Source organism: Trichoderma camerunense (assembly GCF_050948025.1).
Source record: "Trichoderma camerunense strain CBS 138272 chromosome Unknown V8C40scaffold_20, whole genome shotgun sequence".
Classification (NCBI taxonomy): domain Eukaryota; kingdom Fungi; phylum Ascomycota; class Sordariomycetes; order Hypocreales; family Hypocreaceae; genus Trichoderma; species Trichoderma camerunense.
Window position 1 is genome coordinate 16,665 of NW_028145350.1, and position 27,636 is coordinate 44,300.

At 45.2% G+C, this 27,636-nt stretch overlaps 9 protein-coding genes across 9 annotated transcripts; 5 read left to right on the top strand and 4 right to left on the bottom strand.

Annotated features, from left to right (window-relative positions):
• The first annotated feature begins 479 nt into the window (after positions 1-479).
• On the top strand, positions 480-2,160 carry V8C40DRAFT_255071 (glutathione S-transferase). Its single transcript, XM_083217962.1, has 3 exons — positions 480-896; positions 990-1,378; positions 1,526-2,160. Exons 1-3 carry the CDS (start codon positions 856-858, stop codon positions 1,909-1,911), a joined length of 816 nt encoding a protein of 271 aa, XP_083068819.1. The 5' UTR covers positions 480-855; the 3' UTR covers positions 1,912-2,160.
• A 931-nt stretch (positions 2,161-3,091) lies between these two features.
• On the bottom strand, positions 3,092-4,042 carry V8C40DRAFT_277293 (glycosyl hydrolase family 61-domain-containing protein; the record flags this gene model as incomplete). The annotated part of the gene is made up of 4 exons (XM_083220945.1): positions 3,092-3,296; positions 3,366-3,743; positions 3,807-3,861; positions 3,934-4,042. The coding sequence occupies 4 exons, from the start codon at positions 4,040-4,042 to the stop codon at positions 3,092-3,094; spliced, it is 747 nt and encodes a 248-aa protein (XP_083068820.1).
• Positions 4,043-5,696: 1,654 nt separating this feature from the next.
• Positions 5,697-7,365, bottom strand: V8C40DRAFT_277294 (uncharacterized protein; the record flags this gene model as incomplete). The annotated part of the gene is made up of 9 exons (XM_083220946.1): positions 5,697-5,843; positions 5,883-6,183; positions 6,286-6,415; positions 6,504-6,538; positions 6,587-6,624; positions 6,661-6,812; positions 6,846-6,931; positions 7,001-7,063; positions 7,115-7,365. The coding sequence occupies 9 exons, from the start codon at positions 7,363-7,365 to the stop codon at positions 5,697-5,699; spliced, it is 1,203 nt and encodes a 400-aa protein (XP_083068821.1).
• A 463-nt stretch (positions 7,366-7,828) lies between these two features.
• V8C40DRAFT_255073 (ankyrin repeat protein) lies at positions 7,829-11,902 on the top strand. The gene is made up of 4 exons (XM_083217963.1): positions 7,829-8,497; positions 8,565-9,191; positions 9,275-10,097; positions 10,150-11,902. The coding sequence occupies exons 1-4, from the start codon at positions 8,077-8,079 to the stop codon at positions 11,702-11,704; spliced, it is 3,426 nt and encodes a 1,141-aa protein (XP_083068822.1). The 5' UTR covers positions 7,829-8,076; the 3' UTR covers positions 11,705-11,902.
• Positions 11,903-12,948: 1,046 nt separating this feature from the next.
• V8C40DRAFT_282937 (uncharacterized protein) lies at positions 12,949-14,526 on the top strand (the record flags this gene model as incomplete). Its single annotated transcript, XM_083221875.1, has 3 exons — positions 12,949-13,324; positions 13,383-13,607; positions 13,672-14,526. Exons 1-3 carry the CDS (start codon positions 12,971-12,973, stop codon positions 14,524-14,526), a joined length of 1,434 nt encoding a protein of 477 aa, XP_083068823.1. The 5' UTR covers positions 12,949-12,970.
• A 533-nt stretch (positions 14,527-15,059) lies between these two features.
• Positions 15,060-18,617, bottom strand: V8C40DRAFT_282940 (uncharacterized protein; the record flags this gene model as incomplete). The annotated part of the gene is made up of 4 exons (XM_083221876.1): positions 15,060-16,043; positions 16,581-16,957; positions 17,003-18,472; positions 18,551-18,617. The coding sequence occupies 4 exons, from the start codon at positions 18,615-18,617 to the stop codon at positions 15,060-15,062; spliced, it is 2,898 nt and encodes a 965-aa protein (XP_083068824.1).
• Positions 18,618-20,401: 1,784 nt separating this feature from the next.
• Positions 20,402-21,536, top strand: V8C40DRAFT_277298 (uncharacterized protein; the record flags this gene model as incomplete). The annotated part of the gene is made up of 3 exons (XM_083220947.1): positions 20,402-20,422; positions 20,589-21,413; positions 21,462-21,536. The coding sequence occupies 3 exons, from the start codon at positions 20,402-20,404 to the stop codon at positions 21,534-21,536; spliced, it is 921 nt and encodes a 306-aa protein (XP_083068825.1).
• Positions 21,537-22,559: 1,023 nt separating this feature from the next.
• V8C40DRAFT_282941 (uncharacterized protein) lies at positions 22,560-24,761 on the bottom strand (the record flags this gene model as incomplete). The annotated part of the gene is made up of 6 exons (XM_083221877.1): positions 22,560-22,838; positions 22,893-23,251; positions 23,303-23,642; positions 23,707-24,362; positions 24,415-24,554; positions 24,610-24,761. The coding sequence occupies 6 exons, from the start codon at positions 24,759-24,761 to the stop codon at positions 22,692-22,694; spliced, it is 1,794 nt and encodes a 597-aa protein (XP_083068826.1). The 3' UTR covers positions 22,560-22,691.
• A 1,838-nt stretch (positions 24,762-26,599) lies between these two features.
• Positions 26,600-27,606, top strand: V8C40DRAFT_282943 (RTA1 domain-containing protein; the record flags this gene model as incomplete). The annotated part of the gene is made up of 3 exons (XM_083221878.1): positions 26,600-26,786; positions 26,838-27,080; positions 27,137-27,606. The coding sequence occupies 3 exons, from the start codon at positions 26,600-26,602 to the stop codon at positions 27,604-27,606; spliced, it is 900 nt and encodes a 299-aa protein (XP_083068827.1).
• Positions 27,607-27,636: the final 30 nt, after the last annotated feature.

The window sequence follows — 27,636 nt, forward strand, 5'->3', positions numbered from 1 at the left end:
GGCGCTCTTGTGAACCACTTGAGGGGATGGGCCTCCTGTTGAGCGAAGGTTGAAGCTGCTCTGAAAAGGGCCGCTTTCTCAGTGATAAAGTCTTCAAGTGAGGGTTAAAAATGCTATAAACAGTAGCGCCGCTGGCGGGACGGAAACAATGATGCAGGAAATGAAGGCTTTGAGAGAGATCGAGAACATTACGAAGATGGAACTGTCCTAGAAGCTTCCGTGTCCTTGGTAATGGACACGGAGCATCTCGGACGAAGCACTTTGACGCCAAGGCGTGTATACTCATCACGATATACTCATCGCCATGGACATTGCACTCAATTGCATGGTTGCCACCGGCGACATTTGAATCATGAAAGAGTTGCTACCTATCTTTCGCTACTAATCTATCCTACTAATCCATCGCCGCAGCCGCTCAATGCGATCGTCCAATGTACAGTAAGCGAGCTTACAAAGGCGCAAACATCCGGCCGAGGCACAAAATCTCCCATGCCGAAAAGAAAGCCTGAGCTCCGACACTAAGGCCACCGTGCCGCTTACGCCTGTTCCTGGATCTTTGGCTGTCTGCGTTTCGAATGCCAAATGCGCGGGAGCAATGACATGATCCCCGGTTTTCTAGTGGCGCTTTTGGGAAATCTGCGCCGAGGCTGCTCATTATTAGTTTTTTCTTTAAAAATGCGTTGTCGCTATGACGTTGATGGACCCTGATGTCTGATTTCATTTAAAACGCCGTCATAGACTGCTTCTAGTTTCATTCAACTCAATTGCAGCAATTCACACACGTCGCCTTCTCATTCAATCGGAACAGAATCTCATTTTAAATTGACTATCGCTCATTGCGCTATTCAATTCACCATGGCTACTGACGAGGAGCAACCCCAAGTCACCCTTCACTGGTATGTCATACAAACCCGAAGCTGACCGCTTGCATCTCCGACACCTGATTCTCCCCCGACTTTCAGCAACCTTGGCTCATCCAATTGATACAGGCTCAATCAATCTCGATCTCAAAGCTTGCTATGGCTACTTGAAGAGCTCAAGATCAAGTTCGACGTCAAGGTGTACCACCGCAACAAGGAAACCTCTCTCGCACCCCCAGAGCTCGAGCAAGTGCATCCCCTAGGCAAATCCCCCGTCGTCGTCATCACGCCTCCTGGCGAGGGCGCTGAGCCAATTGTCCTTGCCGAGAGCGGCCACTTGGCGCAGTATCTCTGCGAGCATTTCCCAGAGGGCCGCCGCCTCGTGCCGCAGAAATGGAAAGAGGGCATGGAGGGCAAGATTGGTGGTGAGACCGAGGCCTGGTTGCGCAACCAGTACTTTTTGCACTATAGCGAAGGCAGCTTCATGCCTTACCTGGTGCTCAGCCTGGTGATTGGAAGTGCGTATAGCCCCCCTATGAAGAGAAGAAAGAGGAAGAAGGAAAGAAGAAGAAGAGGAAAAGAAAAAGACCGCGAAAAAAGAATGACAAGAAAATGAATCATTTCGCTCAATAACTCGACGCTAACACACATGCATCGCTTTATAGAGCTCAAGCAACCCCCGATCCCATTCTTCCTCCGCCCAGTCACCACCGCCGTCGCCAACCGCATCTTCGCAAGCTACATCTTCCCCAACATCTACAAGCACATCAAGTTCCTCGATCAACAGCTTAGAACCTCCGGCGGCCGCTACATCTGCTGCGACCATCTCACCGCGGCAGACATCATCCTCAGCTTCCCGCTCTTTGCCGGCCAAGGAAGCTTCGACTCCATGGGCGAATGGGAAGGAGGCTCATGGAAGACGGAATTTCCGCGTGTGCTGGAATACATAGAGCAGCTGGGTAGCGAGGTTGGGTATAAGAAAAGTACTGAAACTATCGCGAATATTGAGGCTGAGGCGGGTGAGGCGGGCCAATGGCGTAGCAAGGTTTGAGGCCATGCTCACCATGGATCTTTGCATGTGTTTTGGCGCCAGGGGAGCGACGCAAGTTACACAGTATGTAGCGTAGGCCACAGTATTTTGAAGCTCGACCCAAAGGTTGTTGAAGGCCTCCAATTGTTCAAAGAGGTCTGAGAACATCTCCATGAAGATAGGGTGGAACTGTTGCGGTAGATTGAGAGCGAGGAAGACCGCGAAAAGTGTAGTGAGAACACTTTGCAGCGTAATACGAAGATTGTTGGCGCTTGCCAACTGCGCAAAAAGATCTGAGAACATGATGGCTATGTGTGTAATGTGCAATTTTGTGGTTGCGTGGTGGTGTTTGTTGTGGTGGTGGGTGCTACTCTTCAATGATCAAGAGATTTAGCAAAGATGAGCCAAAAAAAAAAAAGGACCAAATGTTAGAGACGGGAGTGCAGAGGTGATGATGTTTGGGAAAAGTTGGGGGGATGGCTTCAGGCAGCATGGTTGCGCGTTAAATATTCCCTCATTTCCCTTTCCCCGCACCTGCTAGAAAATTTCTCACGTGCAGACGTCCAGAAGTTGACATTGTCCAGAAGTTGACGTTTTCCGGGTTCCGGAGTCAAGATGTCCGGAAGTGGCCGTTGTTGGTCCTGACACCGAGTGCGCCGGAGTGGGGGTTCGGCCCCACAATCGGACATGGGTGTCTCTAAGCGCCGCCAAAAGCTGTGCCGTAGTGTAATTAGAAGCGGCCACAAGTTGATCTTATTGGAGAATATGCAGGACATAAGCGCTGTTGTGTTGATAATCAAATTTGCTCTAGTCTCAATTATTCATAAGTGCACTTTTGGTTGCAGACTGAACTTGATGCTTAGTAAATCTGTGTGCGTCCGTTAATAGATGTTTTTACAGAGGCCCTGCCCATGGTTACTAATCGCAAGTACCTAAGGACAATATTGGACAATGTCATTACTACGCTCTGCAGAGGTATCCAAGCAGGATCTGTTTTCAAGGGACATTACCATTGCACCGCAATATATCGTACGCAAAATATTTTATATATTTACTTGGATTGTTTGAGTTTTCTACACAGTTCAATCGCTAAAGATACCTGTATATACACTCAGCCCAGCACCGTATGCTTCCGTACCCCGCGTCTCCCTATCTGCACTGGAGACCTCGCTATGTACACCCACTTTGCGTTTCCCCAAGTTTAGCCTTGCCACAGGGCTGGGCCAGGGATCGTGTAGTTGGTGATTGTCGTGTAAGGGTTGAACAAGATGCCAGGGTCAGTGGGCTTGTAGAGCGAAGTTGCTGGGGTTCCGGCAGGAAGCGACTTAGTGCCCGATCCAGTGACGACAATGTTAACGCACTGCGGGTAGTTCTGCATGCCATTTTGGCTCGAGGCACCATGGGCACTGAAATCGTTCAAGTTAGTTTAATACCACCAGCTTCGGGTCAAGCGAAACAAAACGGGAGCAACATACGCGAGAATCTCATTTCGGAAGACATAGTTTCCAGGCTTGAGGCTTGCTGGGATCTTTACGGTCCACTTGCTGCCTTGGTTGATAAGATCCTGCTGAGCCCAGACTTGGGTGTTGTAATTGATGCCCGACTCCTGGATCTTGACCCAGCGGAGTGATGTCTTGTCCACAGTCGTGCACGATCCGCTGCACTGAGCCACGTATGTGAGAATAGGACCATACGGGTGTGGCCACGGGCCAGGGCCCCATGAGAAGACAATGGTGGAGCCAGCTGCGGCGGTGGCAGTGGCTGCACCAGGCGCTGCGTTCTTGTGGCAGATGATGTCGGGCGTGGTGTATGCGTCAGGAGAGATGAAGCCTAGATCCAAGTCCTCGGCATACCTATAGTGTCCGTGTAAACAATCTGCCCGCGGGAAAAGTATAGATCTTAAACTTGTAACGTACCAACCTGCGACATTGGGGAAGTGGCCAGTGTTGACCTTCTGATAGTAGTAATCGACTGTTTGGGTACATATGTTAGAGACATATCTTATGAAGCTGGTTGGAAGCTACAAGAAGAACGGAGACATACGGATAAAACCCTGGTTGTACGCGCCGTTAAGGGTGAAGTTTTGGATCTGTCCATGACCGAGAGCACTGCCGGCAAGGCAGCCAAGCGCCGCGACAACAGAAGACTTCATGCTGATGTGGTTTAGATTCTGGATTTAGGCTTGTTGGGAGCAAACGACTTATCTGATTGATAATGGGCATCGTCAACTTCTTATATACTTTTGGGAATATTCTGTAAGAAGATTTGAATCCACAATTGGTGGAATTAAGCTATGATCTACACAAGTTTCATACTGTTACAAAAATAGATAATTAGCCGGTGACGGAGAATTTGAATGTGTCATTTTGTATACCATGCGGAGGTAATGCTACCTCGTATGGCCGGTAGACACAATACGGTGTTGTATACTGGGCAGAGTCAATACCGCGTTATGTAACAGGCGGAGATACCGTATTATATGACAAGCGGAGAAAATGTTACCTTGTAAAACACGCGGAGGTAGCATTTGCATACGAAGAATTTAACCACGGCTAATCATATAAGCTTAAAAATTTGGCTAATACGGGTTTTTATAGCCTCAGTTTAGCTGTTAAATTGGACCATACTAGTCTCCGTTATCACTGGAGGATATCTTAACTACCGTGCCAAGTTAATGACAGTCCAATCTGCTACAAGAGTTCTGCAGTACAGTTGATGGTTTTAGCCTGTGCATTATATTATGATCGCCCTTGAGACGTCCCAAACAAGCGATGCTGTTGGCGAAGGTCTACATCGCTGGGCATGTGAATATGCCGGCACTCGAAGTTTATCTCGGCCCTTTTATCGCCCATGCTTTTGGTCACCTGCTTCGTGACAAGGCTAGTTCATCGCGGATTGCGATTGATCGTTTCCTATGACGCCTTAAATGTTTGGATCTATACACCCAAGAACGGACTAGCGATCAAGGGCAACGAACCGGTGACGGATGGTGACCTTCCGAAAATGCAGATTTCCCAAATGAGACCTCTGGAGTGGATGGTTTCAAATGGATAAATCTTGGCAGAAATATTCAGTCCTTCACGATAAGCAGCACAAATCTCTTGAATCTCGGCAATATCCAGAAGACGCACCCGAGGTGTAAATATTGACATCCACCAGGTGTCAAGCAAGGTGTAACGCTCAAGTCGTTTTCACCTTCCTAAGAAGCAGACACTTATAATGCGGAATGAGACGATTAAATCCTTCGCCAGCAATTTGCAACTGAAGCATTTGATCGTGTGTTGCAAGGGTAGTGCAAAAGGCCGTAACCGAGATCATCAAGAAAGTGTAACGTGACTAGAGAAGTCACTGGTGTGATATTTGAAATCGATATTCAGCAAGTCATCAATGTATGCCGATGATACCGAAGCAGTAGTATTTTCTCATGACTGCCGGAGTAGCTATTCAGCCCCAAAGTCGACCATTCAGAACTCCAGTGATTGCGTGAGGTTTAAGTGTGGTAACAGCATGAGAAGGGACCTTTTACTTACAGACTTATCTGGCAGACAGTAGATACTCAGCTTTTTGAAGTGTCTGCTACTGTCACTACTTTCAGCTACTATAGATACTTCATTCTCGTGTCTACTACTATAGCCATATTTCCCCATTGTCTATTACTATAGCTGTATTCTCTAGTTTCTGGTATTATAATTTGCGATTCATGTGGTTTCAAATCTAAGCCGTGGGATGCCGGATGGCAGACTTGTGGTGCTGGCTAGTCTTTCCTATATATGCAAAAGCACTTTCTATTTGTATCTATTATTCAATCATTCTGACATTGTCATTACGCCCTTCAGCGCTCTTTGTTCTATCCGAATCTGCTGCAACGAGATGGGTCGGATGACCTGGCCTGAAAGCATAAGGTAGCCAATTGCGCCTCCGTGGGATTTAATAGTAGCTTCATCTAGTAGTTCCTGAGTTAGATCAAGTCTCCAACCATGGCGTTGTTGTACGAAAGCTTCCCAAGCCCGGATTACGGACGGTTCCATGATAAATTCCCAGGTGCCTCTCCAAATAATTCTAGCTTGCTGTACATCGTGAAACACCTGGTACTTGAAGAGCGCTGCGACGCCCTTTCGCCCGTTCCAAATCTCCATCGTCTTCAGTTGTGGCATCTTTGTTGCCACTGCCGCCGCGGCCTGAAGCATAGCTCCAATCTCAATTGGACTTTTGTCTGGTGCCAGCAACTTTGAAGTCAGCACAAGTGAAGTTAAGTTTGGCCACTCCCAAGAGGGTTCGATGTTGAAGAAGTGGCTAGCGTCTACGATAAATGATGCTGCGAGATGCTCAAGCTTAAGGCTGGTGAGCGCGACTATCCGGCTAACAGCAGGGGCTGGTTTCCGAATCATGTCGCACCCAGATACTTCAACCCCGAACGGGAATCGCTGCATAGTCATAGGATATTGTTGATTAAAATTCTCAAAAACCACAATTCTTTTAAGATTGCCGTTGAAACGTTGGATAGATTTAGAAAGATATGGATACTCTGGACGAGAGATGCGGATTATTAGTAGTCTTGTACCTAGCCAGATGATCTCGAGCAATCATTCCGGTATGTATGTAGCCACACTCACGTCTATATGTAAGCCCCTGCTTAAAATTCCACTCCCTCCAGGGTTCATAGTGGACTTCTTGAAGTCTGGGAAAATGAGCAAACATATGTGCAAGCGATTTCGGCTTCCATTTACGGCGGTTCTGTTACCGCAGAAGCAAAGTGGTTACCGCAGGAACCGATGGAAGCCGATCCCACCATTGTAGCTCTGACTGATCACTATCGAACGGTCCTTCTTCCATCATTGGGTGAAAAGATTTGAGAAGCACCCTTCGAGGTGGAGAGTGGTATGAACCACCAAACCCCCATCCATGTCCAGGGTCATGATGGACTGGTTTTTTTGGAACCATATGCTGTATGTTACGCCGACCGTCTAACGTATCTAAAGCAGTATCGGGCATAAAGGTCAGATACTTAAACCAATGTTTTGAGTCACTAGGCGAATAGATACTGATATCGAGTATTAAATTGGCAGTAAGATCTCATGTGCTGAGAATGGAGAAGAGAGTGTGGAATGACGTGGTAATAGGACAGTGATCTGTGTCGCCGATGGCAAGTGCTTCTTCAAATTCCGCGCCTGCACTGCCTGGCCAGCACCAGGTGCAATCATATTCATCAAGTTCCAAGCAGGACTAAATATAGGCAACAGAGGCCCGATTGCGACGAATCATCGAATTGAAGTCAGCGAGACACGATGGTGTTAGTTTGATTCGAGCAAAGTTATGTGGCATAAGCTCTATTTGCCACTCTCTAGACACTGTGGCCAAGGGACTTAGTCTGCAGCCGTCTTGCGCTAGGGCTTTGAAGATGAGAAGTCGAATCTCTGTCGGCAAGCCGTTCCAAGTTGGATCCCATTGTCTATTGCTAAGTGATGTTGAAGACATGATATGATAGACCGAGAGCGGTGATAGGTGTGGTAATGGGGCAATGTAGGAATATGAGTTAGAGAATCTAAGGTGCGAACGCATGCAATAGTTGTAGAAGAAGCGAAATACAGTTACTACCATACACGTAGAATGGCAAGAAATGGTCAGATCTATCATCTGTTGTGTGAACCCTCTCTGCGACTGTTGGTTCAATCTTGGTGGAAAGTTATATGTGATGTGGCAAGCTTAAACATTGGCCCAGCTAAGCGTCATTGAGTTTATCGGTGGCCCGCGAGTCCCATACTCGAGATACTGCGAAACTATGTACCTACTAAGGTATATTACGTTGGAATCCTTTACAAAAAGACTTGGACTTGCACTAATAAGAGAATGGCAACCCAATGTAACATGGGAGAATAACGTAGAAGGCGAGCATGTAGCTACACCAATCAAGCAGCATCATAGCTATTATAAGCTGACCCCGCAATCAACCCCACGTTTTCTGCTGCCTAGATGCGAAACATGAAGGATTCCTTCATCTCGACAGCAAGCTAAGCAACAATGTATCACCATTCAATTAATAGCTAGACACTGGTAAAGACCGCCGAACTTTGCTGATATATCACTAAATCCAGTGCTTGGTCCATATCTGCCTTCATCTCTTTAGCACCTCTCTAGCGCTATTGTTAATTCCACTTCAGCTAAGCATTGGCGTCAGCTAGCTGAACAATGTCCCACTCTGGGCTACTGGAAGAACCAACATTATTCGGAATCGGCGAGAAGAAGCGGGTATCGCATGATGCATACACTGTTGGGTGGATCTGCGTGCTTCAGTGTGAGCTCAACGCGGCAAAGGCTTTGCTAGATGAGCAACATGAACAACTTCCTTTGGCCGCAAAAGATGACAACAGTTATCTCCTCGGCCGGATGGCAGGACATAACGTTGTTATTGCCTTCACTGGATCAGGTAACTATGGAACAAATGCTGCTGCGCAAACCGCAGTACACATGATTCGCACTTTTCCCAATATTCGATTCGGCTTGCTGGTAGGCGTGGGCGGCGGAGCCCCGAATCGACCGGATCCAGGTGATCCATTCAATGATCTTCGGCTTGGAGACGTCGTCGTTGGTGTCACAAAGGGAAACCATGGCAAGCCATTAAAATCTAGCGCCTCTCTACTGTGACCTAAAGCTGACAGTTTGAGCCTAACCTGTAGGCGGCGTTCTTCAATATGATATGGGAAAATGGAAGGATGATAGAGAATTTTCTATCGAATCGCACTTGAGCAAACCACCTAGGGTTCTGTTAAAGGGGATTGAGTTGTTGCAATCCGAACACGATTTTGGCGAAGGTCAAATGTCTTATTATATACAACAAGTGGCTCTTAAAGCGGCAAAGCTTCGCGGTTTGAAACAATATCGATTCCCGGGTCGGGATAAAGATCAACTTTTCAGCCCAGCCTATCGTCATACTACTGGAGCAGACTGTTCAGTCTGTGATCCTACACAAGTGGAAGAGAGACTTTCTCGAGAGTCAGATGATCCTGTGGTTCATTATGGCCTTATTGCCTCAGGGAATGCTGTCTTAAGGTCTGCCAAACGTCGGGATGAGCTACGAGATGCTTGGGGCGTCCTATGCTTTGAGATGGAAGCAGCTGGCCTAATGGATAACTTCCCTTGTGTTGTTATTAGAGGAATTTGTGACTACTCTGATGATCACAAAAACAAAATCTGGCAGCCCTACTCCGCTGTTGTGGCAGCGGCATATGCGAAGGACCTATTAAGAGTGATTCAACCGCAAGAAGTCGAAACCATGGAAGCCATAACGAAAACCCTTGAGAAACGTAAGTGTTCGCCTTTCTATTTAGCGAATCTCCACTTTAGGCATATGTATATAACGTTAAGGATCCGTCTAACACTACTCTAGTCTTCGAGGACTTTGCAATAACCGGGGAAGCTGTTAGACGTATCGAGTCTAAAATTACCAGCAAAGAAGACCTTGAGATTCTCGAATGGTTAACGCCAGTAAACTATGGCCTTCAACAAACTGATTACTTTCAGAGACGACATCCTGGGACTGGCCAATGGCTTCTCAACTCGGCAGAATTCCAGCAGTGGCTTCACACAAGCCAGCAAACATTATTCTGCCAAGGTATTCCCGGAGCTGGGAAGACAATTCTCACATCAATCGTAATAAACGATATCTACAAACGATTTGATCAAGACAGCACTGTCGGAATTTCGTACATCTATTGCAACTTCCAGCGTGCCAACGACCAGCAAGTCATTCATTTAATGGAGAGCTTATTAAAACAGCTTTCTGAACGTCAACCATCTTTACCAAGTGTTGTAAAAGATTTGTATAACTCTCATCGACTAAAACATACAAGACCATCTCTTACAGAGATTCATGAAGCTTTACATTCGGTGGCTCGGATGTATTCGAAAGTCGTTCTAATAGTTGACGCACTTGATGAATGCCAAGCGTCTGATAACAACCGCAAAAAGTTTTTGGCTGAGATATTCGCCTTACAGAGTACCACGAAAGCAAAAGTTTTTGCGACTGCTCGACATATTCAGGATATTCGAAATGAGTTTGATGGAAGCATATTACTGGAGATTCGTGCGAAAGAAGACGATATTCGGCAATATTTAGAAGAACGCATATTAGGATTACCCTCCTTTATCTTCAAACGTCCAGATTTGCAAGAGAGAATACTGGACCAAATCGCTAACGCGGCTGATGGAATGTATGTTATATGGTTTTGATTAACAATGTCTCCTCTACTGACGCCAGCACAGGTTTTTGCTTGCCAAACTCCACTTAGACTCGCTCCAACATAAGCCTACCCCCAAGGCAATTTTTCAAGCTTTAGACAACTTGCCAAGGGGTAATGAAGGTTTGAATGAAACTTGCGAAACAATGAGGAGAATACGAAACCAGGGACTAGAGTTCCAACAGCTTGCTTTGCGAGCTTTATCGTGGATCACCTGCGCTATGAGACAACTATCCACATTTGAGCTTCAGACAGCACTAGCTGTAGAGAAAGATAGTTCCGAAATGGATGAGGATAACATCCCAGAGATTGAGGACATAGTCTCTGCATGTGCTGGATTAGTCACCGTCGACAAAAGCAGCAATATTGTTAGGTTGGTGCATCACACAACGCAAGAGTACTTTCAGCGGACGAAAAAGGATTGGTTTCCGGATGCACAAAATGAGATAACATCAACCTGCATGACCTACCTCTCATTCGACATTTTCAGCACAGGCGCTTGTGACACAGATGAGGCGATGGAGGCTCGATTGCAGTTCAATCCTCTCTACTCCTACGCAGCTGAAAACTGGGGACATCATGCACGAGATTCAATCAACCTGGACTTGACAATCTATTCCTTATTCAAAAGCCAATCAAGAATGGAAGCTGCATGGCAAATGAATGAAATGGATTACTCGCAAATAACATCCCCAATCTCTGAGGCCAGTTGGGTGACAGAGCTCCATCTGACGGCATACTTCGGACTCCAGGACTTTACAAAGGAGCTGTTAAGTGAATATGATATAAATTCACTGACTAGACTTCTGGAAACGCCACTTTCTTTGTCAGCTAGGAACGGCCATACAGCCGTTGTCAAGCTGCTTCTCGAATTTGGGGCTGATCTTGAGTCAAGGAATATAGATGACCAGACGGCACTTATGCATGCAGCTAGAAACGGCCATGAATCTATTGTCAGATTGCTTCTTATGAATGGGGCTGATCTCGAGTCAGAGGATGAAAGCGGTTGGACAGCACTTATGTATGCGGCTATGTCCGGTCATGAAGCTATTGTCAACATGCTTCTTGACATTGGGGCAAATATTGAGTCAAGGGATGCAGGTGGCCAGACGGCACTTACGCATGCGGCTATGTACGACCATGAAGCTGTTATGAAGCTGCTCCTTGAAAATGGGGCCGAGCTCGAGTCAAAAGATGCACATGGCCAGACGGTACTTATGCATGCAGCTAGGAACGGCCATGAAGCAATTGTCAAGCTGCTTCTTGATATTGGAGCTGATATCGAGTCAGAGGATGAAAGTGGTTGGACAGTACTTATGCATGCAGCAATGTCCGGCCATGAAGCCACTGTCAATCTGCTGCTTGAAAATGGGGCTAATCTCGAGTCAGTAGATAAAACTGGTTGGACAGTACTTATGCATGCAGCTATGTACGGTCCAGAAGTTACCGTTAAGCTGCTGGTTGAAAATGGGGCTGATCTCAAGTCAAAGAATAGGAGTAGTCAGTCGGCGCTTGACTTGGCGACTATGAGGGGCCATGCAACCATTATTAAGTTACTGGCTATGAAGTCCAACAAATAGTCTGTCCAAAGAATAACACCATCAAGGGAATGTTAGCAGGCGTGGCAGTTGGTACGATTGTGAATACTTGGGGATGTGTACGTTGCGTTCCACAAATACGACGCTCCTGCTCAGATCCCTAAGAGATAATAAAGCTTCATATTGCGAAATTATTTGAGCGCAGCTTCAAGGAAGCGTAGGGGTAAATCGGTTAAAGGCAGGCTATTAAAATAAATACTATTACCATAGACTATCTAGCCGTTCTATGTAGGTGTAACAATTAGAATCGGGCTGATTTATATGCATGGTGGTTTGTAGATTGATGATTGCTCCTGTGGTCATAATTCCTTCGCACAGTTTATACTTAGCATCATCTGTCATGACTGGGGATCCCACTTTTTGGAGTCGCTAGGCTCCATCATGGAAGTCAGCACCATTTTGTGCAACCCCGCAAGCCGGAGGACAGAAAAACCGAGACCGAGAATATTTCGAACACCACAAGTTGAATAATACACCTGTTATTTAGGTATCTGCTACTATAGCTATGTTTTCTCTGATATTTACTACTATATCTATATTTCTTTATGGGCTGCTACTATCTCTATATTTTTCTAGTAACTGCTAGCATAGTTATACTGTATTTCTCTAATATTGAGCTAATTACGCGCTTATTTTGCTGCATGTATGCACTTATTCATTTTACGGCCTCGTTTTCTCCGTCCTCCAACTTACCCCGACCCAAAAGTAATCACATTATATAGTGACTGCTACCTAAGAGCAAGAGTCACTGCACGGGTAGCAATATTCTTAGTTTAAAAGGGCTAACTCTTGTTTATATATATATTGGTCTAGTTGTGCTTTTGTGGTTCACAACCAACTTCAAAGGTTCTTCTATTGAGTTATGATATCTTCAACAAACCTCACCTGCAGTTAATGTGATGCCGAAAATAGCTCTGCCACCCTCGTGTAACTAGTTCATGCCACGAGCCTTTTTTTACCTCAAAAGCCTCACATAAAGTTGAATCGATAGAAGTGAATTACACATTTGCTCCATTGTTCTGGAGCAGGCAATCTGTCCGATCTTACTCAGCACTAAAGAGACTGTTTGTGAGATAAGTCACATATTCTGTCTTAGTCCCACTGGCGAAATGCGTATTTCTTTAGATCCATTGTTATCTATGAGGAGAAAAGGCTATATAATGATCCAAATGTTTCCCACCTTATTTAGAAAACAGAATGGTTCTTTCTATTCCTTCTATGCCGATCATTTACTACATATAGCTAATCATGTCAACCTTGCCCCTGTCAGCCACTGACCTGGTTTACCAAGTGGATGTATTGGAGAGCATTCGCCAGGGCCATCCAGTGCGAACCACAGAGCTCACCACCTCGCCTGAGCAGAGGAAAGCAGACAACGAGTATATCCAGACTGGGCCACCGATGCTCACCTTTCTAGGCGCCGCCTTACCCAAAACAATGTATCACACATACATTCATCCCTCACTGATCGCGCGCTTCGATCAAATACAGTCGGCACTGGGCAAAGTTACGACCACTATCATCGAGAGATGGTTCTCGGACAAAGGAGCAAATTTCCCATCAAGAATGCCCTTGGATGAACACGAAGAAGATGTGCTCAGGGTATGAGATCTAAAATACTTTGGTCGCTCTTGTCCTCCAGTCTAAACAGATGCATCAGTGGATCGCCTCGTCTGGCATTGTGCCAAGATATGCCGGAAGAGAAGGATGTTCACGCCCAGATTTCCTATTCTCGGCCACTTCTGAGAGCCCATGTCAGCCAATCATTTGTGAGATCAATGCTCGTTTCCCATATAACTCCTGGTTCTATGTCGAGGCTGCGACTGAGCCATTTGAGAGGGCTGGCCTGCGGGAGTCTTGTCTGAAGACAGGCCATGATTCCGTGGTAAGCATAAACTAAGTCCTGAAATAGTTGTTCGACATCATCTTATTGTGATTCTTATACGTAGGCCTTCGGAGATGCCGTCGTGAACCTTTTTGACTCATCGCATCCCGGCCATATCCTGCTGGGGAAACAATGGATAGGATTTGACATTCATTTGCTCCCGGACATCTTTAAACAGAGGACCGGGCAAGAGATGCGGATAATCTCACCATCTGACCTAAGGCTTATAGAAGATTCGAGCTCTCCTACAGGCTACCATCTTTCGTGCGCTGTTAAGGATAGCGAAGAACTGGAGCGAGTGTGGCAGGTCAGCATAGATATGGTACAGGCCGAGATTCGAGAATTTCCTTCAGAGATATTGCGCGAAATTGCTCGCATTTGCACTAACGATTTACAATCCATCTTTTTGCTTCATGACAAGCGTTTCATGGGCGTTATACTCGAAGAACTGGATAGCTTGTTGGGGGCAGGAGTAGTGAATTCCATGGAAGTGCAGTTATTAAAGGAGAGCATTGCGCCTACTTATGTCCCAGGTTCTGCCGGTTGGCATGCAGCGATTTCTTCACCAAATAGCAAGGATGAACTGGTGTTGAAAGATGCTCGTGGGGGAATTGGAAGGGGCCACACCTTTGGACACAACGTGACACAAGAAGTATGGGACGAGCGTCTGCGGGCGGTTGGCGACGGCAAGCTTGTTGACGGCAAGGCCATCGTGCTCCAAAAGAAGGTTGACCAGGTTTCCTTTGACATTTTAAATCTAGCTGGAGATGCCTTCCAGAAGCTGTACCTCATTGGCGCATGGGCAGCCGTAAATGGCCAATATCTTGGCGTAACTTCGATGAGGGTCGGTAACGATTTGGGGTGTGTGCCACCACCAGATGGTGGCATGGCCATTTTTTCTGTCACATCTGCTTCATAGATCATAATTTTAAACTTCTAAGATGACCACATATCTAAGCTCTTACAGAAGTGGGCATTGTCTATCAGGATTCAGCATCATCTGGTTTTCTCAATGTGCACAAAAGTTAATCCATCAAAATAAGGCGCACATGTTACAGTTTGAAGATTCAGTGTGTTAATAATAAGTCTCCAGCAATAAGGTTAATTTAATCATGGACGCACCTTCATTGTTTCTTGACGTCTTCATTAGACCTTCAAGGTTTAAGATAATGCAGGTTGAGCGACTCTATACTCTAGTATAAGTTGATTAGTATCATGTACTAACACATAAGGCCCTCGATAGAGGAGAATCTGAAGCCTCATAAAATTCTTTATCAGAATTAGAGGTTTGCTATTTCCGGGGGCTTGAAGTTCTAATTCAAAGTTACGAGGTTGCGGTTTCGAAGTGTTGAAATGAATGATATATAAGCCTCAACAGCCCTCTGGCTTTCGGCCTTTTTGCAGTTTCAACACGAAGCAACTGAAACGATAGCATAGATACATACCAACATTCTATCCTACTCGCTCTAGTATCATAGCGATTCTGTCAAATCCCTTCCGTCTTGCTATAATAACTGCCGTATCCCCATGCTCATCCACAATCCGCGGATCCGCACCAGCTTCCATTAAAATAGTCACAACTCCCTCAAAACCCTCACCGGACGCCAACATAAGAGACGATTTTCCATAAATCGTCGTCGAGTTGATATTCACATCTGCCCTTTGCGCTAGAATTTTGACGACTGCCTCATGTCCATAAGCCGTTGCGGTGAATAGCGGTGAATGCCCCCAAACATCTTTTATATCCGGATTCACTCCTTGATCTAGCAGCTGTTCAATGGTCTGAACATCTCCTTTGCCTGCTGCTTGCTTGAATTTTGCGATGCCATACCATTTCTCCCAATTAGACATATTAATATTCTGCTTGGATAAGATATTTAGAATCTCAACTTGACCACGTCTTGCTGCGGTTTTAACGACATCTTCTGTAATCGTAATCCGGTCTCCACACCGATCGAGGAGTATCGTTATTATTTCCTTACCCATATTCAAGTTTGCTGCCGCAGTCTTAATAATATCTTCTGTAATAGCAATCTTGTCCCCATATCGGTCAAGTAGCAGCTCCATTACTCCCTTACTTGCATAACTATCTGCTGCAGCTTTGAGAATATCTTCTGTAATAGTCATCTGGTCTCCTTGTCGGTTAAGGAGCAGCGCTATAACTTTGTTGTCATAATTTCCTGCAGCGGCTTTGATGATATCCTCTGTAATGACAATCTCGTCCCCTCGCCTGTCAAAGAGCAGCGTCATCATTTCAATAACCGACCTTGCTGCAGATTTAAGGACGTCTTCTGTAATAATAATCTGGTCTCCATACTGGTCAAGGAGCAGCGCCATCGCTTCTTCATCATCATAATTGCTTGCTGCAGCTTTAACAATATCCTCCGTAATAACAATCTGGTCTCCATATCGGTCAAGGAGAAGCGCCATCACTCCCTCACCAAAAGCATTGCTCGCTGCAGCTTTCACAATATCTTCTGTAATAACAATCTGGTCTCCTCGCCGGTCAAAGAGCAGCTCCATTACTTCCTTAGCCCCCGCTGCTGCGGCTTTAACAATATCCTCTGTAATAGTAATCTGGTCTCCATATCGGTCGAAAAGCAGTGTCATCACTTCCTTTGAATAACTCTTTGCTGCAGCTTGAACAGTATCTTTTGTAATAGTGACTTGGTCCCCATATCGGTCAAGGAGCAGCACCATCACCTCTTTTGTATAGCTATTAGCTGCAACTTTAACAACATCCTCTGTAATAGCAATCTGATGGCCTCGCTGGTCAAGGAGTAGTGCCATAACGTCACTACTATGATTTTTTGCTGCAGCCTTGATAATATCTTCTGTAATAGTAATCTCGTCTCCTCGTCGGTCAAGGAGTAGCGCCATCACTTCGTCACTATCATTTCCTGCTGCAGCCTTAATAATATCATCCGTGATGGTAATACGGTCCCCTCGTCGTTCAAGGAGCAACGCCATTACGTTTTTCCTATAATTTCCCGCTGCAGCCTTAATAATACTCTCCGTAATAAGAATTTGGTCTCCATATCGGTCAAAGAGTAATGTTATTATTTCTTTGCCGTCCTTCCAGTTTTTCGCCGCAGCCGTCACCGAGCGTTCGTTGACCTCTGCACCCAAGGAAAGTAATTTAGAAATAACACTCACAGACCCCCATTTGATGGCCAATTCGATCGGTGTTGCATTATCTGAATCAACACAATCCAAATCAAGAGATGAAATTAGTTTCCTCGTATTAGACTCTTGACAGAACTGGTTGGCAGTATAATCCACTAAAGAGGCAATTCCCCACCGTCCGGCTATATGTAAAATCGACATATGTCGTGGGATGTTGTAAAACTCTGGATCTTCGTAATCTTCCGGGATGTCGTAGTCTTTTGGAATACCGTTGCGATCCCAATGATCAAATAATGCTTCGAGCCAGTGCTCTCGGCTCTGTGAATTGACTTGAAAGAACTCGGCTTCTGAATCTCTAACTTCGAATCTTGACTTTGCCATACGCGCGTGGTCAGGCCATCTTTCAATTGCGTAGTTGAAGAAGTGTGTATTTGATTGCTCTCTGCCGTGGTATCTTTCCATAAGAAGATTCACGCATCGATGAACAAAATTTGCATGTGCCTCGAGTTCATTGATAAAATAATTTGAGTTGGCTCCAACTAAATAGTCTTTCACAGACTGATGTAGTAAAAGCACCTTTTCATCTTGTACAATGATCATTAGACGGCAGGATGCAATTTGATCGCGTGTAAATTGACCCCGGGTCTCTATATCCACTTCTTCTTCATATAACTGGCAAGCTTCCGAAAGCTCTAACACACTTAATGGACGCACGCATACAGCAATCAAGCTTAGAATACGTCGGATTGTGTCAACTCCAGAATCTTCTTGAGCTGTGTCGAGGAGCGTCGTATAAAGCGAGTGAAGCCCTTTGGGCATGTTTTGTAAGACTCGGACGGCGTCCTTCGAAGGGATTTCCCTTAGCTCTTCGCACGCTAAGCCCACCCAAAGAAAGGTCCCTTCCGCTTTGTCTCTAAGGATATTGCTGACTTGTTGTTTAACTTTATTTGTATAACGTTTTCTCTTTGCCAGCTCTGCCACCCTTTCGTTGATGCACCGATCAATATCTTTCTCTGCTTGGGCAAAAGATGCCAAGTCTTTATTCGCAAATTCATTCAAGTATTCGTCGATTTCCGAATATGGCCGGCTAGTGACTAAGAAACGAATCTTCGACCATGCATCTTGATCCAGAAAGGTTTCTTGAAACTGCTGCAATAGGATCTTTTGCGATTCTCTATCGCATTCATCCAGCGCGTCAATAATGCAGTACTTTTGACCCGTCTTCTCATCCGCCGCGGCGGCCATGAATATTGTCCAGAGAGCATCAAAAGATTTGAATAAATCTGCTCCCCTCTCCTTATACTTTGGTAGAATGTAGTCGAGAAGCTGCCGGTGCTGTTGGACCAGTTGGGAGAGAAGTCCTCTGATGACTGACGTGGCTGTCTTCCGCTTATCGAAGCTAGAGTCACAGAAAAAAAAGGCAAGCGTTTTTTTTTCTGTTGCTGAGAAAACTGTCGAAAGCTTTTCAGTGAGGAATATAGCCATCGTGGATTTTCCTATTCCAGGATTTCCATATAGCCAGAGGACATTGCTTGTCTTTTCCTGGCCAAGCCAGGCATTAAGTTCGTCCGTCTCGAGTATCCACTCGCAGGTGCCGGCAGCACGATTTCCCTTTTTGCGTTTCAGGGCAGTTCTGTCCTCGGACGGATCGGTTATGAAAAGGCTGCGCAGGCAGTCTTCTGCCACAGTGTTATTCGGTGTAATATTAACATTGCCCCTAACGTTGAAATCCCCTTGGCCTGTATGTTGGATTCCTTGGCCAGAAAAATTCGACGTTGCATTGCCTGTGTCAAACGACCCTACGCGTGGTTTCTGACCGACGCGCTCAACGGTTTCGATGAGCCATTGCCCGCTTAGCGGGCGCTTTCGGGAATTATCATCCATAATCGTTGATCCTGGATGTTATTGATTCCAATGGAGAGAAAATGAGGCCGATGAACAACTAAACAAAGCTTATCTTAACAAAAAGAAAATGAAGACCTGATGAATGTGACAGGGGGCATTCGAATGCTTATGGTGGCTTAGAGGTGTATATACTGTTATGTACATGTAGCCACGAGGCGAATGGACGGCTTTGATTGCTCCGGTGCGTGAACCATCAAGGCTGTCACTTTACTTGCTTTCTCACCGACAGCAGTCAGATAGTGTCTTTAATTGGCTGGAAGCTACATGAGCCACACCACAAGAGCTGGCGCGAGAGCCATTTACGATTTGCCACGTAGCGACGTATTTTAATTAAAAGTAAACCAATACTACGTAAACACATAGGTACTCTCCCGTACCTCTCGTTCACCTTAAGGCATCGCTGCATCGTGAGCTTCTCTACAACTATCTACGAGTCTCTAGTGCCTGATACAACCCAATTACCGTAAACGTCATACCCTACAGGGCGGTAGTAAGATTTAATACCATTAGCTGTAAGCAACGTACGCTGTTTTGAGATAAAGGCAACAGGACCAGTCATTAGTTTCTCTTGTATTGTTCCTACTTATATGTGCCATATCTGATGACGCCAACTCTCATAATAATAACCGACGCCCAATGTTATGCGGCTGCAACACTTCGTCGCGTACACCAAGAAATTGCTTTTGTATCCATTATCTAATAAGACTTTCTTCTTCAATGATATAATCTCACCCCTCACTACCTATTGGGAGCCACCTCTCTCTTCCGTACCATAGGGATATTGCGTTCAGATTCCAAGAAAATCGCAGTGGGGTGGACATTTGTTGGTCTTGAAGATCATTCTATGAACAGGAAAGGGCTGGAGCATCATGTCTTTATCGCTCTTCCACAGTTGTTATTTATGTCCCTAGATGTCTATAGTCCCATCTCTGATCTAGGCAACAAGAAAAGCTCGCCCCACAGACAATCTAGCACTTGGACTGTTAGTGCCAGTGGGGAGCATCGGCGTCCAAGAAGAAAGTAAACGGGCTGACGACTTTGGGTCGGCAAGGTCGGCTAGTGATAGCGTAGCGAAAGAGATGAATAGGCATAGGGCTGAGAAGGGTGGTATGAAGAATGTGTCAGCAGGTTATTGTCATTTTAGGGCTCAAATGGTCTGGATCTATCTATACTTTCTGTAGCTGATTCTTGTAGGTCGGTGTTCAAGTCTACATGTATTGTGTCATAATATCTAGGAGCTACCACTCCAAATTATCCCTGATGCATTCACTGAAGAGACCGATGTTTTTACGATGAGTTATCTCGTGGAAGTAGAATAATCCCAGTGTAGAATATTGTTTGACTCGGGTACCAGGGGGAAGAAAACTCTCGCAAACAGTGTGCCCATTATTGCCTAGACAAAAATAGAGTAGAAAGACACTCACGGATACCTCTTCTTAAACCTTAAGTGTAGGCTAAAGTATAGGTATTCTATTCACCTTCTATGTATTGTGGCTCAAAATGTTAACTTACATCATTTTAAACTTTTAATTGCGTATACAGGTAGAATTCCCTACACACCTACGTTCCTCTATTCTTTTCTTCCCTTAGGTACCTAGTAATACTTCTACTATTGCATGATATCTCCTATTTTCTTTTTTGAAAATCTTCAATATTAAGTTACTCGACAGGTTACCCAACAGGCTCTGATTCTGCTCAACTTGAACTTGACTACCTTTATCAGACGACTCTCTTATTGTCTCGACTTACGCTATTATAACAGTATGGGTGTCTGGAAACAGATAGTCGGGTTTCTTCATCTAGGGCGATCTTATTCTTGTCGACTCGATCTTCTCGAACAGCTGCAGTCTCCTCAGACAGATCATCCCAATCAGCCAGCTTCTCATCCTCTAGGACGGCTTGCGATCCCCACAGAAATCATCCTAATGATTACAAAAAAAACTTGACAAGCCTTCACTCCTATGCTTTGCCTTGACCTGTCAAACGCTCAAATGTTATTGTTTCCCCAGGTCTCTAAATCTGTCCTCCTCGGAGCAAACCGAGTTCCTGCTTCTCTTAGAAAAGGATGCAGCCAAATATTACTTTTGCCATTTTTGTGTCAAACTTCATCCATGGTATGCCTGCTGGTTTGATCATTCTCAAAACCTGAGCAGGGACTTCTACACCGAAATTGGAGACCACTGTAGAATGATGAATTGGTTTCACCATTTCTCACTCAGTCTTCCTTATCCCCTTGCTCGGGTTGTCATGAATCGGCATTTTTATGGCGCATCCCACGGCGTCTGTGTCGATAAACTAGCGCATCGTGGCCAACTGACACATTCACGCTGCTGCTGGACAAGCTCTAGAGACTGGGAAGCTCGAATTATCGACGATCAACTGATGTTATCATCAACCATTAGTTTGGGTCCTTTACAAGATTCTGAGGGACTCAGAACGGTTATCAAAACGGGATTACTTTCTTTATGTCGTCATTTAACAACCGAAGTGTTGTTCCCTCATCATCAGATTCCCACGCAGGTTATACTTGGCTCTCAGCCAGATCACTTCGCCCAACATCTTCAATCAGTCAATTCCTGCCCTATATGCATGACAGACTATTGCATTGACATCAATTGGAAGGGAAATGGTTGGATAATTGAAATCATTACATATCATATGCTAGGAGGTATCCGATCGCCATGGGATTGGACTTGGCTTGCCATGGCTTATTTTCCTGACGAGGCTGTCAAGATACCCCGACACAGACAGCCATCAGGACATCAGCCAGGGACCGTGAGATATATGTGGAACAAATTGGATGATCATAAATTTCATCCCAAGAGAGAATGGGTAGCACAGTTTGGAGGTCTTAATTGTTTACGGTTTGCTGTAGAACGCACCAAGCCAACAAGTTGACTCTGCAGAGTGCATTTTATACTTTCTCTTATGCCTCAAGTTAATTATGAACAATTCTAACTGTCTGAAAACTTCGCCGCTCTCAATACATCAAGCTAATTAAGTATGGATATTAAGAAGTCACCTTTGTAAGCTTACAGCTCTCCTATGATGAGGGAGTGGCTAATCGGTACTCCTAGTTGACTAACCAGCACTCCAGCGACTGCATGAAGTTTGAATCTTACAAGAGGAAGACCATTTATGTAGTACTATAAGCATTTAATTAGCTAATAAATACTTAGTTCTCTAAGCGTCTGCTACTGTAGCTGTGTGTTCTCTGGTGTTTTCTGCTGTATCTACATTTGTCTAGGGGCTGCTACTATATACATATATTTTTAGTATTTATTACTGTATCTGCATTCGCCTAGTACCTGACTGAGTAATACTCAGCATTATTCGTCACATGGGATGCTGAATAGCAGAATTGGGGTGCTAAATAGGCTTTCCCTATGAGAAACTGATACCTTAAGTTGATTCAATCAGTAATATTAACGGGCGAGGGACTTTGTAGTTCATACAATAAGAAATCAACACCAAATACTCATCACTACTCGCTCCCAGCCATATTCATTACTTCTGACACCGAGCTCCTGTATTTCCTTTTTTTCTTTCTCTCTTTTTCCTTTCTTTTTTTTCGTCCTCAGCTAAACTCTCAAGTCATCTGAAAGACCCAGTGAGACTCCCTTTGTTTGTGAAACTATGTTGACTCTGATATGCTTTTTCGTGTGAGTTCACTACGGCTTCGGAGTGCTTTTCTGTCTGGTTCACAATTGTTTAGATGATAATTGCGACTCTTTTGCGACTGCCTTTTTTTTCTTGTTTATATTCCGGTGATAAAGCCACATGATCTCCCGGCGATGGTGAGAAGAAACTTGGGAAAATCGAAACGAGGCTCAAAAATTGATAAAAAAGTCCATTCTGTAGAAGACTATTGAGATATATAAATGTCATCAAAAATCCTAAAAAGAATATGAATCATTTGCACCTAAACCCAATCCTCGGCGACTTGAGCTTGTATTATCCGTCTTTCTTGATGCTTAAAAGAAGTACTAGAGAAATTACATCCGCGGCAACTGATATCGACCAAACCTAATCACTCACATTCGATTGTTGAGGCTAGTTCGGATCCTCATAGTCATGAGATAGTGGGATCAAGCCTGGACTACATACAAGCTTTCTTGCAAGGTCTTGTGCATACGCACACATTGTCATTGTCGGATTCCAACTTCCTGACGTGGGGAAAACCGCTCCACCCGTAACAAACTAAACATACATTGTTAGTTGAGGCCTGTAACGAGAACTAATGGAAGTACTCACTACATTAGCAATCCCATGTGGTCTGTAGAAGCTGTCCAACGAGCCACCTTGGTGCTTGCGTCCAACAAAAGCCGTGCTCGCCTCATGTACCACTCCAGGCGCACGAACCGATTCAGTGGAGGGCTTCTTTTTGACCCATTCATGAGCTCTGTCGTCCCAGTACTCAATAGCTTTTGGTTGGTTGCCAGAGAGGGCTTCAATTGTTTGGTAGATTGCTGCGTCCATAGTATCCCACATCTTTTTATCTTTTGGGCTCACTGTATATTGTACGGTGACATTGGATGCAGGATCATGTGTGTTGTTAAGTTTGACCCAATTCTTCTTATTGCCTTCATCCAGCTCACCCAATCCCGAGCAGACTGTCATTTCATATTAGTGTAGCCACTTAAGAGGTAAGTGTACGTGCTTACCAAAAACAATATGCTTCTCAGAGCCCTTGAGCTGCTCATCCGTGGCGGCTGCGGCATAATCAGGACATTCTCGTCCTGCGTCATCGGCGTCAGCCTCTGGATTGGGACTATGAATTGCAGAAATCCCAATATGATACTGGCGATGTGTAGTCGGATCTTTTCCAGCAAGATACATGCAAGCAAGCTGGAATGAATCTTTCCCATCCCAATGGATAGCTTCACCTGGAATACGTGCTGTAATGTTTGACCGCACATGACCTGACAGGCGTTTGCCAACATTGCCGTTTGAGGGGCGACACTCCTCGAATGAGTTGAGAAGTAATGTAGCATTAGGAACGGCCTATGATGGATGTCAGTATCTTGCTTTTCACGGCTATAATAGGGGTAGTGTTCAAGCAACTTACTCCAGCGCATAAAACTACTTTTGTATTGTCGTCAGTCCATGAGAGCAAACCCCGATTGGTTTCGATAGCTCGGACGACTCCTCCCTCATCGGCCTTCAGTCCGGTGACGGTACAATTGATCATTAACTCTAATGGCCGTCCTTCTCCCTTCTCGGCAAGTTTGCGCTGACTTTCGTGCAGTGCAACCAGTGGGCCAGGAACGGAAAACTTGTTGAAGCGCAGGGTGGATGTGCGCGACTTAGGACCAACAGCCAAGGGAGCTGGCTCGACAGAATTAGCAGTGGGGATTTGGCCTAGTCTCTTCTTGAGAAGGTCATCAATGGCATTCTGCATTTCACAGTAAATGCCGTCTCTTATTTTGTCAGCTGGTATGACATTAAGCAACTTCTCAGCAGCACTCCAGAAGCCGTCCTTCTTGGTCGCATCAATCATTGACTTTGGGAAGTCCCTCATCAAGTCTTCAGTAGGTTGTGGGCTGTAGGAGGACCAAAAGGTGCTCCTCCCACCAAAGAATGGGCATGATCCATGGAGGAAGCCAAGTTCCTTCGTCTTAAACGTCTCTGTAGAAAGTGTCCAAGGATATGTTTCCGATGGGCCCCCGAGCACCGTCTTAAATGGCAGAGGGAGGTTTTGAAAGTGGGTTGGAAGCCAAAAGTCTATTAGCAGTCAGTATCAGCAACATTTCAAGACGCATTTAGCAATACATACCACCTCTTTCAATGCACAAAATTCGCTTCTTCTTATCATGCTTCAGGACTTCATCGATGAAGGCAAGTGCGGTGAAACCGGATCCAATCACAATGTAGTCAAACTTGCCATGGGAAAGTATATTTTCCCAGGTATTATCACTAGAGTTGCGTTAGTATTGGTTAACCGAGAACACAGCTAAAGAGTGACAATAACCTGACAAAGTAGTCCTGAACCATGACAGATGTGGCAGATGGATTCTGCACACCAGGAACAGGGAATCCTCCTTGTGTTGACTTTTGAACAGGATGGAGAGATCCTTCGCCACTTCCATTGGGAGAGCTATCGTCTATACGTGATGGTGCCATGACTAACGAAATTATATTGTAATGGTACCAAGGTCAAGACTTTTTGAAGAGTACAATTGTTTTTCTGAATGTAATTGTCTGTTGAATTATAAGAGAATAACACGGGTAACTGTGGGGGGAGAACTATGTACACTTTTATATCGCAGCTCCCAGCCGCATTCCACTTCAATATACGATTCTCTAATACGTTGGAGCTCTATCTGTCTAGTTTTGGTAGGAAAGGTGACTTGTGATTGACTTTTTTACACTATTGATTCGACCACAGCCGTCTGGATCGTTCTGGAGTGCGACCCTGTCACGCATGGGTTATAAAGCTATAGGCCGTCTGTCTTTCGCAGGCGGAGCCTACAGACGGCCTGAAGAGGCGCTCGGGAAGTAGCTGAGTTTATTGTCATTTTGGCGGCAGATGTGCCCAGGGTGCACCTCTTTCCTTGCATTACAATCCATAGCGCCAATTCAGCTGAGCTCCCTTCCAATCGCTTTATGTTAGACCCCAGTCTCAGCTTCCCGCCATAAGCCGCGCCACCACCTCTTCTGCCGCTCTTCTGCATCCGATCAATAGTTTTGCGGTCGCGGCTGCAGCAGCTGAGATTCCGCCAGTACTACTTATTATTCTATGAGCTCTCTTACTAAGAGGAAAGGATGGTGGTTAATGACAGCAAAGGGAGGCTCGAGTTGCCAATCACCCTCCAAATCACCAAGCTCAACACGAATGGGAAACCAATGTATGGACAGTGCTGCACTCGCTTCTCATGGTTTCCCAATGAATGACAGTCTAACAAACACCTAGATTTAGCTGTCCCCGTGAATAATATAACATAGTAGCACAATCACAAACCACAATTTCACATACTGGGTATTACTCACTATTACTTGCATCACGGGATGCTGGATAGCAAATTTGGAGTGCTGAATAGGCGTTCCTAAAAACAAAATAACACTCTCAAGTCATCTGAAAGACGCCGTCAGACTCGTTTCTTTTTTTTTCTTAGAAACGGTAGTGCTCACTTTGACTTGCTTCTTTGTGTAATTTTACTATGGCTTCTGAGGACTTTTCTGTCTGGTTCGCAATCGTTTAGGCGATACTTGCGACACTGTTTACTACTGCTTCTTTCTTTCTTACTTACCTTGTGGTAATACAACCGTAGTATTTTCCAGCAACAGAAACTAAGAAAAAACCTCAGGAAAATCGAAACGAAGCTCGAAAGTATCGAAAAGAGTATAAATAGGCGGTCCCTTATATGAGCTGATTGGCTGCTTATATTGCTAAATGTATGCATTTCTTCATTTTGTGGTCTTGCTTTTGCTGACTTTCGCTTGCCGGGCTTCACTAGTCGTTTCATTTACGTTACATACACCTTTGTAAGCTACAAGGCGGATCCGGTATCAATATTATTCTAACGATCAATAGATTTGAATGAAACTAGTTGAGCTAAGCCTCGATGCTGTTCAGGGTTAAAGTGGACTTGGATATGTGCCGCCCAGCTAATGCGTCGTATCTCGTTACGACGAAGAGCGTATTCGAAAGGGGGACTCGTTTATCGTTTAGCCAGCTTAGTTCGCTCCTGTTGGAACATCGAAAGCGGAACCTCCGTGTACTGAAATTGAAGCCTTCCAGACCCAGAATTCAAGGCTGTCTTCATAGCGGGTCTTCCTTTGGTCCAAGAAATGGAACTGTAACTGTGACCAAGGACTCGCCGTGCTTTTCATTCTTTTAAATACTTGCTGGTTGTCTAGTATTCGCCCTGATTTGTCAACTAAAGCGAAGTAAGCTTGCTATATCCTTTATATTTTATTTATCCGTCCTGGTTGTTTTGTTTACGCCTGTAGTATCTACCATGGCGTTCGAGACTTACAAACCTTCGCTTGACGATCCAAACGCCTGGGTGCCCTACCGATACTATCCCAGCGTTCCTGCTGCCGCCGTATTCATCGCTCTCTTTTCTATCGTAACCATTGCTCACATCGCTATCATTGTCACACGTCGAACATGGTCATTCACGCCTTTCATTATCGGCGGTCTTTGTGAGTGTTTTTCTTTAAACACCAGCTACTCGGCAAGCTAACACGAAGTAGTTGAACTCGTCGGCTACATTGGTCGGGTTATATCAGCCGGGGACATTTGGGCTCTAGGACCATACATCGTTCAAAGCATCTTACTTCTTGTGGCACCGGCGTTATTCGCTGCATCGATTTATATAATACTCGGCCAGATTATGGTCTTCGTCGACGGAGCACAATTCTCTCTGGTGCCTAGGAGATGGTTGACAAAGGTATTTGTCGCCGGAGATGTCGTCTCGTTTCTTCTACAAATGGCCGGTACGTTCGCAGAATAACTCGTCTCATACAATGTGGCGTACTGATGAAAGACTCAGGTGGCGGTATTCAAGCAGCCGGCACATTAGATTTTCTCAATCTGGGCGAGAAAATTATCATTGCTGGACTTTTTGCACAAATTGCCTTCTTTGGATTCTTCATCGTCGTCGCCATAACCTTCCAGGTGCGATTCACGCGACATCGAGGGGCATTGAGTCTGAGACTCGCCAAATGGAAGAAGCACATGCACGCATTGTATGTCGGCTCCTTGCTCATCATGGTCCGGTCTATTTTCCGCGTTGTCGAGTACTTGATGGGCAATAACGGCTTCTTACTTCGTCACGAGTACCTTCTTTACATTTTTGATGCCACCCTCATGTTTCTCGTCATGGTTCTGTTTCTTTGGGTTCATTCAAGTCAACTGAAATCTTCAACCCCCTCCGAAGAATCATCCTATACTTTGGTCATTGGCGCGAACGACACTTTGAAACACAAGGGATCTTCGCAACACCCAAGACATCGAGTATAGATGGATACTTGTGGTTGTCTCCTTTGTGCT